At 37.6% G+C, this 16,561-nt stretch overlaps 2 protein-coding genes across 21 annotated transcripts; one reads left to right on the forward strand and one right to left on the reverse strand.

The window, feature by feature from the left end:
* Nucleotides 1-848: 848 nt before the first annotated feature.
* LOC120450848 (phosphatidylinositol-binding clathrin assembly protein LAP) lies at nt 849-13,252 on the reverse strand. 20 transcript variants are annotated; one of them, XM_039634045.2, is made up of 16 exons: nt 12,700-13,252; nt 10,108-10,250; nt 9,662-9,737; nt 9,303-9,335; nt 8,974-9,076; nt 8,796-8,917; nt 8,541-8,734; nt 8,332-8,468; nt 7,715-7,829; nt 7,400-7,640; nt 6,675-6,770; nt 5,969-6,220; nt 4,599-4,878; nt 4,092-4,191; nt 2,855-2,944; nt 849-2,211 (listed from the first exon to the last, which is right to left on the reverse strand). In XM_039634045.2, the coding sequence occupies exons 1-16, from the start codon at nt 12,833-12,835 to the stop codon at nt 2,032-2,034; spliced, it is 2,298 nt and encodes a 765-aa protein (XP_039489979.1). In that variant the 5' UTR covers nt 12,836-13,252; the 3' UTR covers nt 849-2,031. The 20 variants fall into 20 exon arrangements, with proteins under 20 accessions (XP_039489979.1, XP_039489976.1, XP_039489974.1 ...); XM_039634042.2 differs by having other exon boundaries at nt 7,358-7,640; XM_039634040.2 differs by having other exon boundaries at nt 7,715-7,877; nt 12,700-13,251.
* A 410-nt stretch (nt 13,253-13,662) lies between these two features.
* On the forward strand, nt 13,663-16,359 carry LOC120452741 (protein SHQ1 homolog). The gene is made up of 3 exons (XM_039637117.2): nt 13,663-14,022; nt 14,109-14,517; nt 14,576-16,359. The coding sequence occupies exons 1-3, from the start codon at nt 13,763-13,765 to the stop codon at nt 15,713-15,715; spliced, it is 1,809 nt and encodes a 602-aa protein (XP_039493051.1). The 5' UTR covers nt 13,663-13,762; the 3' UTR covers nt 15,716-16,359.
* Nucleotides 16,360-16,561: the final 202 nt, after the last annotated feature.

A 16,561-nucleotide genomic window follows, 5' to 3' on the forward strand; every position in this document is an offset into this window, starting at 1 on the left:
AAGCCAACCCTCCAAGCAAGCTTCATTGCAAATTGTCGACCAAATATATCTCACTACTTATTGATCATTTATTAAGATTCATTAGAATCATATACAAGTGGTCGCAATTTTCTAATAGTTTTAGTTCTGCAAGTTCTAAACGCATGCATCGTGTAGACAGTAAGTGTAGTTTTAAGTTAGTCCTAAGTATGAGAATAGTTTAGCTCAAACACCAGCGTATATATATTGTCATAAAACTTTTTTTTTGTAATTTTTGAGTGTATAATTTTGCTAAATGTACATTGATTCGAGTTCGGGCTTTACGTTTACATAAGCTGTAGCTTTAATGAAAATTCCATACATGATTGTTTGCTTCTAACGATTATTGCATTTGCGTTGTTCTTTGCCTACGAGAGTTGACCCACCTATTCCAATAGTAGGACATGCTAAACCGCAAGTCCTGGTCAACCTTCTTATTTAATATTTTTACTAAATTGTTGCCTACTTTGGTGAGCAATAAAATTGCGTTTTGGCTGGTGCAAAAATATAACGTACTTTTCTGCTTATGTGATTATTTTAAAATGATAACAGCGAAAAACTGACGGTGTTACCTATAGAAACTGCTATATAATTTTGAAGAATTAACGACCTTACCGGACAGACTCCCATTGATAGGAGTATGAAAGCGACAGAATTTAAAGCGTTTGCGATAGGATGTGAAGATAGTTGAAGAAACCTTTGAACCATCAAAAATAACTCACTGAAGGAGGGTAATGGGTTGGAGTTGATAAAAGATTTGGAAGTCATTTACTTTGTTTGATTTTGGCAATTAATTCCAGTGCAGCGCAAAATAAAAAAAATAATGCAAATTATTATTAAATTAATATTTCATATAATTTATATAAATTTTATTTAAACATAGCTCAGCTTGTCGCGTAGCAGGAAAAGTTCTACATTCACGTCTTATGCTTTATATACACATTCTTGAAATGAACTATGTACGTATATGATGTCAGTTTTCTATCGAGTACTAGAAGCAATTAAATAAATTTCTAACACAACGTACGTACTAAAGTATAACACATATTAAATAAACGTTGTGGTTTTCTAGAATTTAAACATATTAACAACACATTTTACATAAGCGTTGCTTGTATTTTTTTTATAAATAATACTTAATAATTACATATGTTTTCTCCTTCGCAAATTAAATTTGGACAAAATTGAAGCTAGTTTGGAATGCATTTACATATATTTGCCGTTTAATAAATCATAAATTGCTTAACAAAACTTTAAAAAGTATAATAGGTACATATTTAGTCACAAGAAATGACTAAAAATAACAGGAAAGCATTGACAGACGGATTAAAATATTGCAAATTATTACGTTAGGCTGCGCAAGCACTTCGATTGCGTTTGAAAATACGATCTTAATTTTGTTTTGAGACAGTTAACGTAGTTGCACTAGATAATTCAACGTGTGTTTAATGATTGGCGTAGGACACAACTACAGGTTTCGTAAAGACTTATTTTTAAGTTAATAGGTATATTTCACATAGGTTACTTTCCGTTAGCTTTTGTGGGAAATTGTTTCGTTTTAGCTTTTGCTTTCTCTTCATTCGTTTAAGCATAGTATATAAATTGGTGTATACATATAAATAGTCAAACTTATTTGCTTTCATTTAAATAGTAATAATATAAATATATATATATATATATGTATGTATATAGCATTTTTCGTGTTTTCTCAATGTTCAACATTATAATATATTTTCTTATCTGCTTCCGTCTCATTTGTGTTTGAAATTGTTGCTGCTTTTTCCATAAACTTTATATATTTTTTCTGTTTCATTGGGTAAACAGGATACATACTGCAATTTTAAGATCTTGATTTTCACTTGCACGTTTATATAATATATAATTATGGGTTTATTTAATATTTCATTACGCGTTTGTGTCTGTGAGTGTGGTTGGATATATGCCGTCTATGAGGTTGGGGCGCTCAGACTGAGTGAGTGAGTGGGTTGCACGTATGAGCTCCTTAGGGACCGCTTATAACGCACCAAATGGGTCGAGTGGGACGCCTTTATTGCTGCCATTCTGCGTTGGCTGGATGGGTTGCATGATGCCTGTTGCATTACTGTGCGGCGCCGCCATCATCGTCGGTTGCACCCCAGTCAAAGGGGCTGCTGCCTGCCCCATCATACTTGGCTGTCCCATCACCGTCATTCCCTACAAGAGTCATTAAGAAGGACGTTAAAAACGAACATCAAATGTCTGTTAAATTTAAATTCATGCACTGAAAAGGGAATACTTATTAACTGCTATGACAGACGCAATGCTACAAAATCAGTGGCAGGAAAAGAATAGTCGTTTGGGCTAAGAAGGAAGGGGCCGCAGTGAGCTTGGAAAACAGTTGCTACATGGAATCGCACGGAAGGTAGTGAGCTCTACAGACAGGTGAAATAGTAACTCCATTAAAAACAAAATGTCTACTAAACTTAAAAATTTTGATTTAAATAAATAAAAAACAGATACAAATGGAAGATAGTAATGCAATTTAGTTCACAGACGAGAATCATAGAGTAGGAACACTTAAAACGCTTGTTACGGTTCATCAAGAGGAAAATGTTGGCAGGTTTCTTTGAAAGTTAGAAGGAAGTTCTTGGCGTATGGGTCACATTTATATGTTATAGTGCTGGAGATGATAGAAATTCGATTGGTAAACATAATGAAAACAAATAAAACTAAAATAATATGTTTTTATTTAAGAAAAACGGCAACTCAGGGCAAAACCAAGATGATATTTATATAGAATTTTTCATTTTGCTTCTTTTTGTAATGGTTCATTTCGTTCGTTTCAGCATCATCTTACCTGCATATAATTTGGCATTACAGGATAACTAGCATGTATATACGGATGATTGATTGTGATTGGCGCAGGACTTACGGTCATGCCATGTGCCTACGTGTTGCATATTGGTATATATAGGCATATTGATAGAATATATATTTATATATCACAAAGCACATACACACACACAGACAGCATTAGCACAGGCGCAGCGTGAGTTGTCATACGTGATTCGTTTGTTGTTGTTTGTTTGATTGGATTCAATATATATTTAGTTGTGATTCAATTTGATTCAGTTCGGTTAACGATTTTCGATTTTGCGGTATGCGTTGGGATAGTTGAGATATAAAGCAAACATAAAATAAAGAAAAGAAAGAAGTTGATAGTTTATATATACTCCGTCGAAATGCAAATTAAAAAATAAAATAAAAAGGATTTAAAACTATAAAATGGGTATATGTGAATTGTCGTATTCGTGTGCTCCGTGTTTTGTGTGTGGAGACTTAAACCCATCATCAAAGCCCTGCTCTTCAGGATGCCCTAGTGCTTATGATCTAGTGCTGTTTACTGTGATTCTGTTGTATAAGTGGATAAGTGGAAGGTGTGTGGAAACTAGGGCCAAGGTTATGTGTGGACAAAATAAAGTCAAACTTACAACCCGCAGACTTGATTTTGCGCTTTGATTCTGGTCATCCAATTTATAATTATGATGTACGAAAAACACTTAGAAATTTAAAGGAGACTGCCACAATAAAGACATATTAAATATAATAATTTACTTTAAATCTTATCAAGACAATTTTAAGCAGGCTAAAAAATTTTCATACAGATCAAAAATGTACTGTAAACCAAGGAAACCAAGTAGCTCAAGTTGTAAATTTATACGGATTGTGCAATTGGCAAATAAACATTAATTTTTATAATTTTCACATTAAATTAGGTAAAGTGTAGTGTACTTTACATGAAGTGTAGCCTAAAGTGTTGGGTGACACAAAATCGTTAGAAAATGATATGAAAAAAACAATGCATTAACATAAGTAAAGAAATGTGTCATTTGTTTTCTTCTCTGGCATTGTTATATTTCTTATTATTTTTTGTATCTGCTTCGGCACAAATTCTAGTGAATTTAAATTTTTTTTTTTGAGTCACTTATTAAATTTGAACAAATTCGAGGCAACGTAGATTCTTTCGAGTAGTATTGATTGTTTTTGAGTAGAGTAGTTCGGTAGACAGAAGAGTTAGAGTAGGCAAAACTCACCATTGGACGGTAGCCAGCACCAGTAGTAGCCGCCATTGGTTGGGGTGTCCAATTAGCACCTGGTTTCGCTGTATTTTTAGGTGAATTCCATTGCACGGGTCTATGAGAATAATGGGGTAAGAGAGTAATGATATATAGACGGCGTCAATGAACACGGCATTTTGAATTTTGGGGTTTTTTTTCATCTAAAACGATATCTGCGTGATTTCGAACCATTTTTGGATGAATATTATGTACACGTATGGAACATGAATATGGCTATATGGTCGGGAGGGTCAGTTCGGAATGGTATTGGATTAAAGGATCATCAAAGGATCAGTTTCATCGGAAGTGGAGCATGGCTTATCAAACAGATCTGTGGCAGATCGAAAATGACACCATTCAGCCATCTACTGCGGATGAACTGAAAGGGATGTGACAACATGGATTCTGATCAACATTCTGGTTTGGCTTTGCTTTCGAACGCACGCACACACAATCATCAGTTTACTGGCTCGATCTACTCACTTTGCACTTGCCGTTTTGTTAATATTTAAGTTATCAACGAGTGACATTAGTGAACTATCCAAGTCGCCGGTAATTATCTTTCCAGTGCCAGCTGGTGGCTGCTGCTGTTGCTGCTGGTGTTGCTGCTGGTATTGCTGCTGGTGTTGCTGCTGGTGCTGCTGCTGTTGTAACGTTAGGATCGAACTGCTATTGCTGGAGTAACCTGCGGCGACAACGTTCATTTGATTGCTGTTGTTGCTGGCTGAGGCCGGCTTGAGGACATCGCCCAAGGCATCGAAGCCTTTGATAGATTTATATAATTCAGGCGACATGGTTGTTTGGGGATAGCCATAGCCAATGCACCGTTTTTAGCAGACATTTATACACAGAGACAAACACATTGGTGTATATATAGTAGATATGCATAATTAATGAAGCCGATGAGCCCAAAGGATTTGTTTTGATGTTTGTCGAGTTAGCGTTGAGTTTGATTGCCGTAGATATTTGATATTTCGGTTTTAATTTGTTTTTAAGATTTGTCATTTTGCCAGCGTAATCATAAAACACACAAATATGTTTTAGCAATTTGTTGAGATTTAAGTGTTCAATATGTATTTGTGCCACCAACATTAACATGATACAATGTGAAATTGTTTTTAGTTTGATATTTTCGATTTTTACGTTCAGTACATAAGAACATAAGAGAGAGAAAAAGAGAAAAAATAACATTTACAAAATAAATAACATGAAATTGCATTGTATATTTAAAGATTTGGGAAGTTTCGATCTCTAATGACTTTTGACATATGTTGGATTAATAATAGGTTATCATTTACACACACATGACATAGGTAAGATTATTTACAAAGCAGAATAATTTGTTGTTAATGTAATTTGTGTTAATGTGTTAGGTGTTGCATTATATTATAGAAAATACATCCTTGAAAGTTCAGAATTAAAAAAGCAAAAATTCTTCTAGCGGAATTAAACACAAAATGAAAAAGTTAACACACAGTTATCACAAGAAACACACATTAAATAATATTATTGTAGAAAATTAATTAAAAGTAAAGAGACAACAACGCAGCTTCCTTGTCAATGACAGGACGAGTTTATAGTCGATTGCAGACAGCTCAAATTCATAAAATAGCTACAAAACACGAGCAGACAACAGAGGGAAAAGCGCGTTCTGTTTGGTGTTGATGAGCATCAGTGGCAATGGCCAAAGCTCAGGAGATCTTGGATGCTGAGATAAAAAAGTCAGTGTCCGATACAGTACTACAAGCCAGTGATGGATCAAGCTTTGTACAAAAACAAAGCACGCGGAGGAACATATGCTTGTGATTAATGGGTTTGTTTTCGTTTTGCGTCGAGGAGCTACGAATGTTCACCTGGTGGAAACTGAGCTGCTGACATGGAAGGTGGCAATATCGCTTGCTGTTGCGGCCAGTGTTGCAGCTGCTGCTGTAGTTGCAGCTGCTGTTGCTGCTGCTGCACATATAAAGCCGCTTGTTGTTGTGGTTGCATCTGCTGATCCATAAAATTTATATTGTTGCCAAAGGGTGCAGCAACAGATTCAGCAGAGAGTGAGACTTGGGGCAACGACATGTCATCAAAAAATGGATTTGGCAACGACGTTGAAGCTGTGTAAAATGTAACGCAAACATTCAGAGGATAACAATTAAAATAAGTAAAAAAAAAATAAAATATAATTAAAACTGGCATTGAAAAATACAGGTAAGGGATAAGGTTTCTAATATCATCACGCATAGTTCTGATCGATTTTTATATACGCACTAAAGAATTTTCTTAGCTTTTTGTTGAATATGTTTAAAAAGTGGAAATTAGTCAGGCTTATTAAATCGCATGCTACATTTGTTTCGGTATAAATCAAACACATCACAGTTGGATGATATTACTAGCATTGTTATTTCCTTAACCAATTGGTAAACTAATGCGAACCAATTTTAAATTGTTAGAAAATCATAAGCATGTTGTTAGTGACTGCTTATTAAATATTTAAATATGAATTCTTAGGATTAGATTTTAGCTTGCAGTTAGGAATGAATGAAGATTGAAGACCATCGAGTGACTTACCTGCCGGTTCCGTATTACCAAATACGGATGAGAAATTACTATCGGAAACGAATGCATTTGTAGCAGCAGCGGAGGAAACTGATGCTCCATTGAAACCTATTTTTGTTTGTTTTATTTTGAAATTTTTTGGTGGTTTTGTTTCAGTTTAGTTGGGTGTATGTGGGCGGTGGACAGTGGGCGATGGTCGTTGTCGTGTTTTGGCAGATTTGCGATTGGTTTGGTTTCGTAACCGAGGAGTTGTTTTCGGTATCGTTGTTGAAGATGTTGTTATTACAGTTTCAGGTTGGAAAAAAACAGTGATGAAAAAATGAAGAGTAACAATACATTAGACAAGAATTTAAAAAAAAATCAAAACTTACAAAAATAAGTATGGTAAATAATTAAATGGATAAAAAATATATCGTTATGATTTTAATTATGAATAATGATTCATGTAAACTTGTGCAAACAGACGTCTAAGCTGAAGTGATAAGGAGACAGACAAAGGGTGAGAGGCGTCTAGGGCGCCTGAAAAGTGCGCTCCTCATAGCTCTGATTTTTAGAATACGACAACATAAATAGGTAAGATCACTACACTTACACATCGACTGTTACCTATGTACAGCACAAAATAAATGTAACTTAAATCGTAATCGCTAAACAAGAACTTAGGACGAAATAATAAGAAAATTATAACATGCTACCATTATTATGCATCCACAAATTATTGGCATTGAGTGCAGCACCTGTGGCTCCAACAGCAGCTGCTCCGCCTTCAAACATGTCTGCGAAAGGATTGCCCAACTGCAGCAGATCGTCGGAGGCCTTGGTGGCTGCTGCAGCAGCAGCGGGCTGCGCAGACGCGGCACCGAACAGATCAACTATCGGCTGGCCAGCCTGCGCGGCTGGCGGCGACGATAGAAATGGATTTGTTAGTGCAGCGCTAGCGCCAGTAGCACCGCTGCTGGTGGGCGACGACACCTTGGACTAGCGGAAGAGCAGGCAGATAAATGGATTATTTGGGGTGTGATCTTAAAGGATAATGTTTGAAATAAACTCACCTTGTACTGGTTCATAGCGGCCTCCTCTTCGGCCAAAACCTGGGCCTTAAGCTGCTCGTCAATGCCGTTGGTGGTATCAAATTTGCTGGACGCAGCTGCAGTACCGAAAGCCGAGCTGGTAGAAGACAGGGCAGATACAGCGGATTTTACATTACGCTGATTACTAATGTTTGCCAGGCATCCAAATCAGGTGCAACGTAATAACCAAGGAAAATAATAGAAAAAAACAAAAGAAAAGCAAGTCAAAAATATATCACAACAATACAATAAGTAGTAAAGTTAATAAAATCAATATACAATAAGAACTAAAAGAATTCCTAAATCATTCATAAATAATTGGTAAATGTAAAATAATTTATCTTATTACTTTATATATCATTGAAAATACGTCGAAATTTGTCAAATAGAAATAAGCTAACTAATTGTAATGCTTAAATTATGTTAGCATATAAAAAATCCAATAGATCGATTTCGGAGTTTGATATTTTAGATGTACAAATTACTTGAATATCGCAATTTTTTCTGCATTCTTTATAATCCAAAAAGCTTCAAACTCCTACTACCATGTATTGGTTAAAGCATGTGTCGCACGATTGCATCAAAATAGATCAACAAACCTCGATGACTGTGTAGGAGTATTAGCAGCGGATACTTTTCGACCCTCAAGCGTGGCCAAGTGCTGCTCCAAGGCATCTAACAACGAGCTGGGCGCCTTGGTCAAATCGGGTATATCACCCTTGTCTATGCCCACATTCTGGAAATAGAAAACAGACAAATGAATATGAAAAAAAACTGAAGTATATATATTAACATACGACACTCTTACCTCAGCCACTTTTAAGAACTCTCCAACACGATCCATTCGCACCAAGAACTTCTTATAAAGATCCAGCGCATCGCGGGCATGTTTCTTGTTCATGTCGAAATATTTTTCAAGCAAATTTATAATGCCATCATTGTAGCAAGCAAACAATCGTATGAGATCGCGGAACAAGAGCATAAAGCTCATATTGATGACGCCTGAAAATTATCAAAATCGTTATATTTATATTTTACAAATTATTTGGAAGTATAAACATACCATTGGACAAGTCGTTGGATTGGCAGTCGAACTCTAAAAGTGCATCCAATTGTGCCTGCAAAACTGGCAAAGTCTTTAGAAGCTTTTCCGCGTTCATGCTGCGTAGCGAGCCTTCCTCTTTGCTTAAATGATAGATTGCGATACAAATCAATCTTAAATGTGAACAGGCTTTACTTACCCCCGTTTGACTTTGCAAAAGTCAAAGGCCATGGCTCGATAGGAGAGCGATTTCTCATTCAAATACTTGGCGTAGCGCCGAATAAAGGGAGACATATCGTAACCTGTTGATTGGGCAAAAAATATAGTAAAGATATCCAATCATGCAGGTCACACAAATGTTGGGCAATGCCAAATACGAAACTTAAAAAGAATTGTCTTTTGGTTAGTTAATTTCGCTTTAAATAATAAGTAGAACAAATTTTAGTAACAACCAGTAATGAATTCAATGCCTCTAGCCAAATAAGGAAAGTTTTATCCAATTGCTGATAGCTTCTGTGTAATACTTACCCATTCTGCCACCAGGAACGCCCATGCCACCATCTGTATAAGGTTTATATTTTTCGATATTGAATATTTATTTTCGATAATTGCATTTTTCAAGTTGTTGTTAGCCAGCATATTGTATGTTGTATGTAGGTCAGTAAGCAGCGCAATTCGGTATTAATATATTTGGTTTAGAAATTGTTGTTAATCAAATAAAAGTACAAATGATGAAGCCAAACGTTCGCGCAGCATTTGCATGAGTTGAAAAAGAGAATGAGAGAGGAATGAAAGGATAGGCATTAATGAACAATTTAAAATAGGTAAATCGATTAAATCGTCGATGCGTTCGAAACAAATTTTGGATATTTAAAAAATATTTATACCTTGTACAGTTCCTTTATCCAGAAAGGAGCTGAGATTGAATGTCGAATTGCTAGAGGCAAGATATTGCATAAACCGCTGGAAAGATTTTAAATATTATTTAGACAATAAGAAATTGCAAATAAATTGCTATTAAGCTTAAAAATTTAACCTCATAGGTGGTCCTATTTATACTTAATTATTTTTCATTGAAGACAAATTTTTTTGGCACCAGATAAATGAACGAACAGTAATTATTTACCATTAAATTTAGCATACAAAATAATCAAGTAATGAGAATCTTATTATGTACGTGACCTTTTCTATAGAAGTGCCCATATTCTGTACAATACATAAAAACAAATATATTACCTAATTTTTAACGCTTAAATGAAAGTAAAAATTTTATTGTAATACGCCCCTAAGCTTTACACAAACACTAGATAAAGATAAATACACAAATACAAACCTCATTGCCATATGCCATCAGATGATGTGTGGTTATCAGCGACTTGTAGACGACCACCCAGTTGGCATTCTGTGAACGCTCGATAAGTAAATTGGCCAGATGAGGTATTGACACATTCGGCTCGTTTGTGCAGTGCACCAAATCTGCAAATGTATTAATAAAATGCAGCAAAAAGATAATTATACACATTACTTTGCATAAGGAAAAACATTAAAATACTCTACTATTTAAACAACGCTTATCATTAGTAACTGACAACTATTAGTTAGTTCTTACTTGATGTAATTACCAGTGTCATTATTTTTACAAAAATTTCAGTTATTGTAATAAAAACCAGAAATGGCCACATACCACTTTAAAAGTAAATTTATCTTGTCTACAAAGAAACCAAGTTTCTGTAAAGATTATTGTTATTATTTGGTTCTCTGCTGTACGACCGAACCTCCCATAAATTTAATCATCTTGTTTTTTACGTCCCATTATCGGTCGCGACTCTTAGTCGTTGTTGGCTTATCAGCGCATTCAGTTTGCAACCGCCAATCAAGCTAAATATTAACGGAAAAGTGTCGATGATAAGCGCAGAATCCCATTGTGTCTACTATCATGCGGTTCCATTTGAAGCATTTCCCATTTCAGTTGCAAAGTGTTTGTCGCAGAGCAGAATAATTGCATGGGATTCGAGGGGCGTTGCACATGCCAGACCTGATGTTCAACGGCATTTTGCTTTATTTTGTTTGGGAAAGCTGACGGGCGCCAGACCAGTGATTCATGCATACATACATACATAAATAAGAACAAATTTCAATAAACAGTAAATGTGGAAAATTGATTGGCCCTTGTAAACGAAACTGGTGAGTTTCTGAACGAGCACAGTGGTCTGGGTCTGTTCCTTTATGAAAAACGCATTTGAATTGCAGAGTAGTAAACCATTTTGAAAGAGTTATTTAGTTAAAATTCCTATCCGCCCCTACTTTTTGAGTCTGATTCACGTACATTTTCAAGTGATTTACAGTTGTTTAGTAGCGTAGTTATCGCTGGACTGAATCCACATTCTTATGCTCTTAAATAATTTAAGTAGTTGTGGTAGATGATAAAGGCAAATGTTTGTCGGGAGATGTGAGTTAAAAAGGGCAGCCCATTGATACTTCATTTCAATAATTATTGCCCACTTGTGTAGCTGGTTGAAATATTCTGGGATATTTTTAGTCGGCCCAAAACGCTTTAAGTATTGTTGTTTGCGTGAACACACAACTGGTTTTATTATAGGACGAAAGTTGTTAACAAAAGAAAATAGGGAAAATAGGTAAAAGAAATACATTTCATGCTACCTGTTGGTGGCTTTGTAATATGTACGAATTTACTCTGAACTCAGATTTAATTTTTATAGAGTTTTGCTACGTGAATTAAACATTACATATAATATAAAATGATTATCTTAAATAAACAAAACACAGAAAACAGCATTCAGCATTTGTGGCCAAATTTTGGGTTATATTTATTTTTGGTCGTGGACAAATGCGAATTCATTGAAAGATGCTCTGCGGCAACTGCAATACAATGTTTATGTGGCAAGTAACGCCCTCAGTATTGCCCTCTTTAATCGTAGCCATATCTGATGACTCATCTGAAAAAAGTTTTGCCAACCAGCAATATAAAAGGGGGTCACAATGCGAGTAAAACTAACCAAATAAAAACAGATTTCAACGGGAATGTCAAGATATTGGGCTCTTTAGAAGTTTTTGCAAAATTCAAACGTCTAAGGAAATCCAGCAAATTAGGAAAAGACTCGTGCATAAATTTAACAAGCCATGATACCGCGACAACAACAATCCCTGCTTTCGCAGGCGTTTTAAGCCATTCAAAGCCCCTACAAACACACGTGCACCCGTGGGAAAGTGACGCAACATTAGAGAGAGAGAGAGCGCGTTGGGTAGAAAGAGATGGGAGTGCAATCAATGACGAACGGAGTCCACAAACACCAGCAGCTGAGCTCCAGATGCAATTGTGGGTGGTGGTAGATGTTTTGTGGGACTCTGTGGACTGTAAACAGTGGTTTCGTTTTCAGAAAACTTTTTGATTTATCGCACAAAAACTCAAAGCAAGAGAAGATGGAGTGAGAAAGCCAAGTGACCCGAACTGGTTGCATCTGAATTACTTTTACAGCGGGTATTAGCTGTGGCAATAGTGTTTTTTATTTACTTTAATAAATTAAAAATTTTTATTTTCTGTACTAATTTGTTGTTAGTTTGTTGATTATAGTAAATATGTTATTGCGCTAGACTCATTTGATTTTCACTTTTTTGTTCACCTTATCCATTATTTTATCAATACCATTACCAAAAGGATTTTCATTTCATTTCAAGCAGTTAAGTTATTGCTATGAATGTTTGTAGACTTAAATAAATAATTTTAAAAGCTTTACAAAATAATAACAGAGAAGCATTATTTTCGTGGTAGAGGGGTGCAAATTCCCTAGTAGCACAAGTCTGTGCCTCTTTTCTCTCCGTGTGATAACACGGAAATGTAACCGTGATTTACGCAATGAAAGACCGAAAGAGAGAGTAAGGGAAAGAGATAGACAGGGCCACTCACAGTCCAAGTGCTTCTTCTTCGGACCAATGCATTCCTCCGTAGTGGCCTTGCAAACGGACTTGGCGAGTCCTTGGCCCGCAAGGCTGTGACGGGCGGCCAGCAGCCTGTCGTTGATCGTTTGCCCTGCCATGGTCATGATGAAGCTGTTGTTGTTCCTGCTCCCGCTCGCTGGCTTTTATTTACTTGATTAATTTAATTATGCACCTAAGGAGCAGACCACACCGACACACACACTCACAAGCAGATACAGAGAGAGAGAGAGAAACACACACACGTATGAAGCGAGCGAGAGACAGAAAGGTATTGATTGATTGAGAATATTTCGAACGGGAAAACTCTGCTACACGGGTTTCACGAAAAAAACGAACGGTAAGGATTTTGTGGTTTATAAGTCACAATCACTTCACAATTTAACGCCGCGATTAATGCGCTCTCTAACCGGTACCTAACGCTGAAACGCGATTTTTTAATTCTCTATTTTTCCTCTGCCACAAATCGATAATGGCGACTGGCAAATGGAGCGAGTGTATGAGCAACGTCCTAATGCGTCCGCAAAGTGGAGCTAACGCGTGAAATCGACTTTAATTTACGACGTAAGGTAAGAAGATATCGATTGAATAACGTAAGGGAATAGGAAGCGGTTGAAGTTAGCTTACAATGGTTTATAACTATGTTCTGAAAATGAAAAGTACTGATTTTTCTAAAGGTAAATATTGATATTATAAAAATAAAAACTTTAAATAGCCTATAAACCGTACAAAGATTCAGGGATAAAGCAATATTCATTTTCGAATTCGAAATTTATAGACTTTTAGACTTGTAAGTATTATTTAATTAATTTATCTTATAAATCGGGCTTCACTTATAATATACCTTAAAATTTGAAAAGTGGCTTTATTGATCGGAAGTGTATCCGAACCCGCAGCCCATAACGTAAAGCTATCTGGCAGTTAACAGGAATTTTTTGTTTCGAGTAGGCGGTCATACTGGTCATTAAAATAAATGAAATTATACTAAAAAACAGTAGTTAGCAGAATCAGCAGTCTCGTAATAAAATTATAAGATGTTGAATGGACAGATTGCACACAGTTATTTGGAGAACTCGTGCACGCTGCTCATTCCCCGCCCGCCTGCCCTGAATCAGTCCTCAAAGTGGCACCAGCCAGCAGCAGCTGCTGCTGCTTCTTCTTCCGCTAGTGAAGAGTTGTGTCAGGGGGCGGGGGTAGTAGAAGCGGAGGCGTTGCATGTGGATCGCATAAGAAACTGCGATATATTCGTTGACGCGCACGATCTTTATTTCTACGCAGACGTTAAGCTGTACAAGTGAGTCACATCCGGCAATCTGGCCTCCCCACAGTCACGAAATTCCAGCGATATCATTACGCACTATTGTTTTCCCCCTCTCACAGATTTCACAGCCGCCGCACCTTTGACTTGCGAGAGCTGAAGACACTGTTGATAAGGTTCAACACTACAGAGAATCACTACCAAATTTGCCTGCGCTGTCTGCCCCTATCAGCGGGTGCCCAGGAGGGAACCGGTGGCGAAAGAGGAGGAGGCGGTGGTACGGGAGATACAGCCAAGCTGTGGAGTGGGCGCAAAGAGTACATCGCTACATTCCTGCACCTACCCACGCTGACCGACGCCACCAGTGCCCATTTGCCGGACAAGGAGCATCTGGTTCAGGAATGGAAACTTAAACGCATCACCGATCAGTGCCAATTGCAGCTCGACGGCCACGAGCGCACCTACAAGTTGACCAACAATTTCGGGTACGGCTATGCCAGCGAATACAGTGGACCGCTGGACGCGAGTGAGGTGGGTTCCATATTTTTTTAACTGCTCTTCCGCACAATAAACGCAGATGATTTCTCAGTTGGACAGAGCCACGTGCCGCGTTTCGGAGCCACATCGCATGAGCCCCATCCAAAGGCGACAAGAGCGTGTGGTCGATGAGATGAAGCGCTTTTCGCGCGAGCAGTACAAAATTAATTTTGTGGAGCTACAGGTTCCGTCCGGTCACCAGAATCCTTTACGCTACAAACCGAAAATCTACGAGACTTCCATGACCCAGGAACAAGCGCATCTGCTGCACAACATCAGCCGAAAGATGACACGGGAACAGCAGCCGTGCGACGTCTTTCGGCAAAACGAGATCGATTGCGGGCTGATTAGCATCCTGTTGGCCATATGCTATGATGTGCGGACGACGAACAATGAGCCGACGTGTGAATCGGGCTGGACGCGAAGCATCCTCTGCCCGCTTTATTGTTACTTTGAGCAATTCGATAACTATCGGGACGTACTGGTTGCCTTCCTGCGGCGAATGATAACCTACCCGCTGTACCGCAATTTCGAGCTGGGCCGCCAATGTGTACGAGATGCCATAGAAGTTTTAAAGGGCGGGCGCAACTGGTTGATTAACCAGTTGCTGCTGACGCACCAGCAGTTCGCCAGCGGTGATCCCAGTCGCGATAGCTTCAACAGTTACTATTTGGAGGACTATATCCGATATGTGACCAGTCCGAGCGCTTGCAGCGATGAGCACATGCGTCTCCTAGCCCGCAACCTTAAGAACGTGCTGATGGACGTAAACAAGCAGCACTTGGGCCTGGGGGTCACCGAGATTGAGACTGAGCTGATCAAGGAGCTGATGCAGGAGATGCGCATTGATGCGGGAAGCGACGGCTCCTCGCCGCAGCAACATGGCCATGGCGATGATGAGCTAGACCTTGAAACCGATACTTCTGGGCAGGAGGACGAGACTACTACTGATGATGATAGCGTCATAACCGACTCCTTCGACAGCATGGACATGGACATGCGACTGATCGAGAACGAAATTGTATATGAGGATGACGAGGAGGACGAGGATGGAGATGAGGATGACGATGAGGATGGGGATGGCGATGAGGACGACGACGACAGCAGTTCTTCCACCAGCAGCGAGGCGGAGGGAAACAGCGTCATCGAGCAGTGCAGCAACAGTGAGACAGCAGCCAGCACCAGCAAGTAAATTGCCACTTATGTCGAGTCCGGCAAGTCCTGCTCCTGCCTTGCCCAAAACAAACAAGCAACACAACCAACTTAATGTCAAAGAACGGAGGCTAAACAGTGATTACTTTTAAAATTAAAACAAAGTAAGCAAACAAAAAACAAAGCCAAGTAAATGATGTAAGTTTACACAAAAATATCCCAAAAAAAACTACTTAAATCTTAATTGTACAATAATTTAACGAGAAGCAAACCTAAAGATTTGTTCACGCCAAATGCGGAAAGATATTTGAATATTTTTTCCCCTTTGCTCTACAGTAACTTCGATTATAATTACACATACAAGTAAATCAGAACTTTAGCATTTAGTATGGCATTAGTGTACGAAACATTTGAATTTTGAATTCTGAACAGCGAAATCTAGTTGTGCATTTGTAAATACATCTATAATCTTATAGATATCGATATTGTTGGTGCTGCAAGCAAAAAAAAAAAAAAAATGAATAAAATAAAATGGAAATGGAAAACAACCTCCAAACTGAATATACACTTTGGGCAAAAGTCATTAAGGATTTACATGTTAATGTTGTATGAGTGTCTTTTATGTGAGAAAAGAAGTATGAACGAAAATTCTAATAAAATGCATAATACATATTTTTTTACAAACGTGGCGTTAGTCATTTACTATTTTTACTCTGCGTATCGACCAAGAAGTCGTTTTAAAAAACTGTGACAAATAGGTAAGATTTTTGAAGGGGTATATCTAGCTTTCTTTAGTTTATATTAATATAGTTTCAAACATTTTATCAGCATTGCAAGTAAAATATATTTTTACTTTTAATACGCTTAAATCAACAACAAGAATGTT

This window comes from Drosophila santomea, chromosome 3R (genome assembly GCF_016746245.2).
Source record: "Drosophila santomea strain STO CAGO 1482 chromosome 3R, Prin_Dsan_1.1, whole genome shotgun sequence".
In the NCBI taxonomy this organism is placed as follows: domain Eukaryota; kingdom Metazoa; phylum Arthropoda; class Insecta; order Diptera; family Drosophilidae; genus Drosophila; species Drosophila santomea.

Bases quoted from the DNA above. Each gene is read 5' to 3' on its own strand.
- LOC120450848 (XM_039634038.2), bottom strand. From the start codon at position 12,835: ATGACCATGGCAGGGCAAACGATCAACGACAGGCTGCTGGCCGCCCGT. The intron at 4,192-4,598 runs GTGAGTAGATCG...TTATTCTCATAG, and splicing joins AACAAAACGGCAAGTGCAAA to ACCCGTGCAATGGAATTCAC. The intron at 2,212-2,854 runs GTAAGATGATGC...TGACTCTTGTAG, and splicing joins TAATGCCAAATTATATGCAG to GGAATGACGGTGATGGGACA.
- LOC120452741 (XM_039637117.2), top strand. From the start codon at position 13,763: ATGTTGAATGGACAGATTGCACACAGTTATTTGGAGAACTCGTGCACG. The intron at 14,023-14,108 runs GTGAGTCACATC...CCCCTCTCACAG, and splicing joins GCAGACGTTAAGCTGTACAA to ATTTCACAGCCGCCGCACCT. The intron at 14,518-14,575 runs GTGGGTTCCATA...ATGATTTCTCAG, and splicing joins GACCGCTGGACGCGAGTGAG to TTGGACAGAGCCACGTGCCG.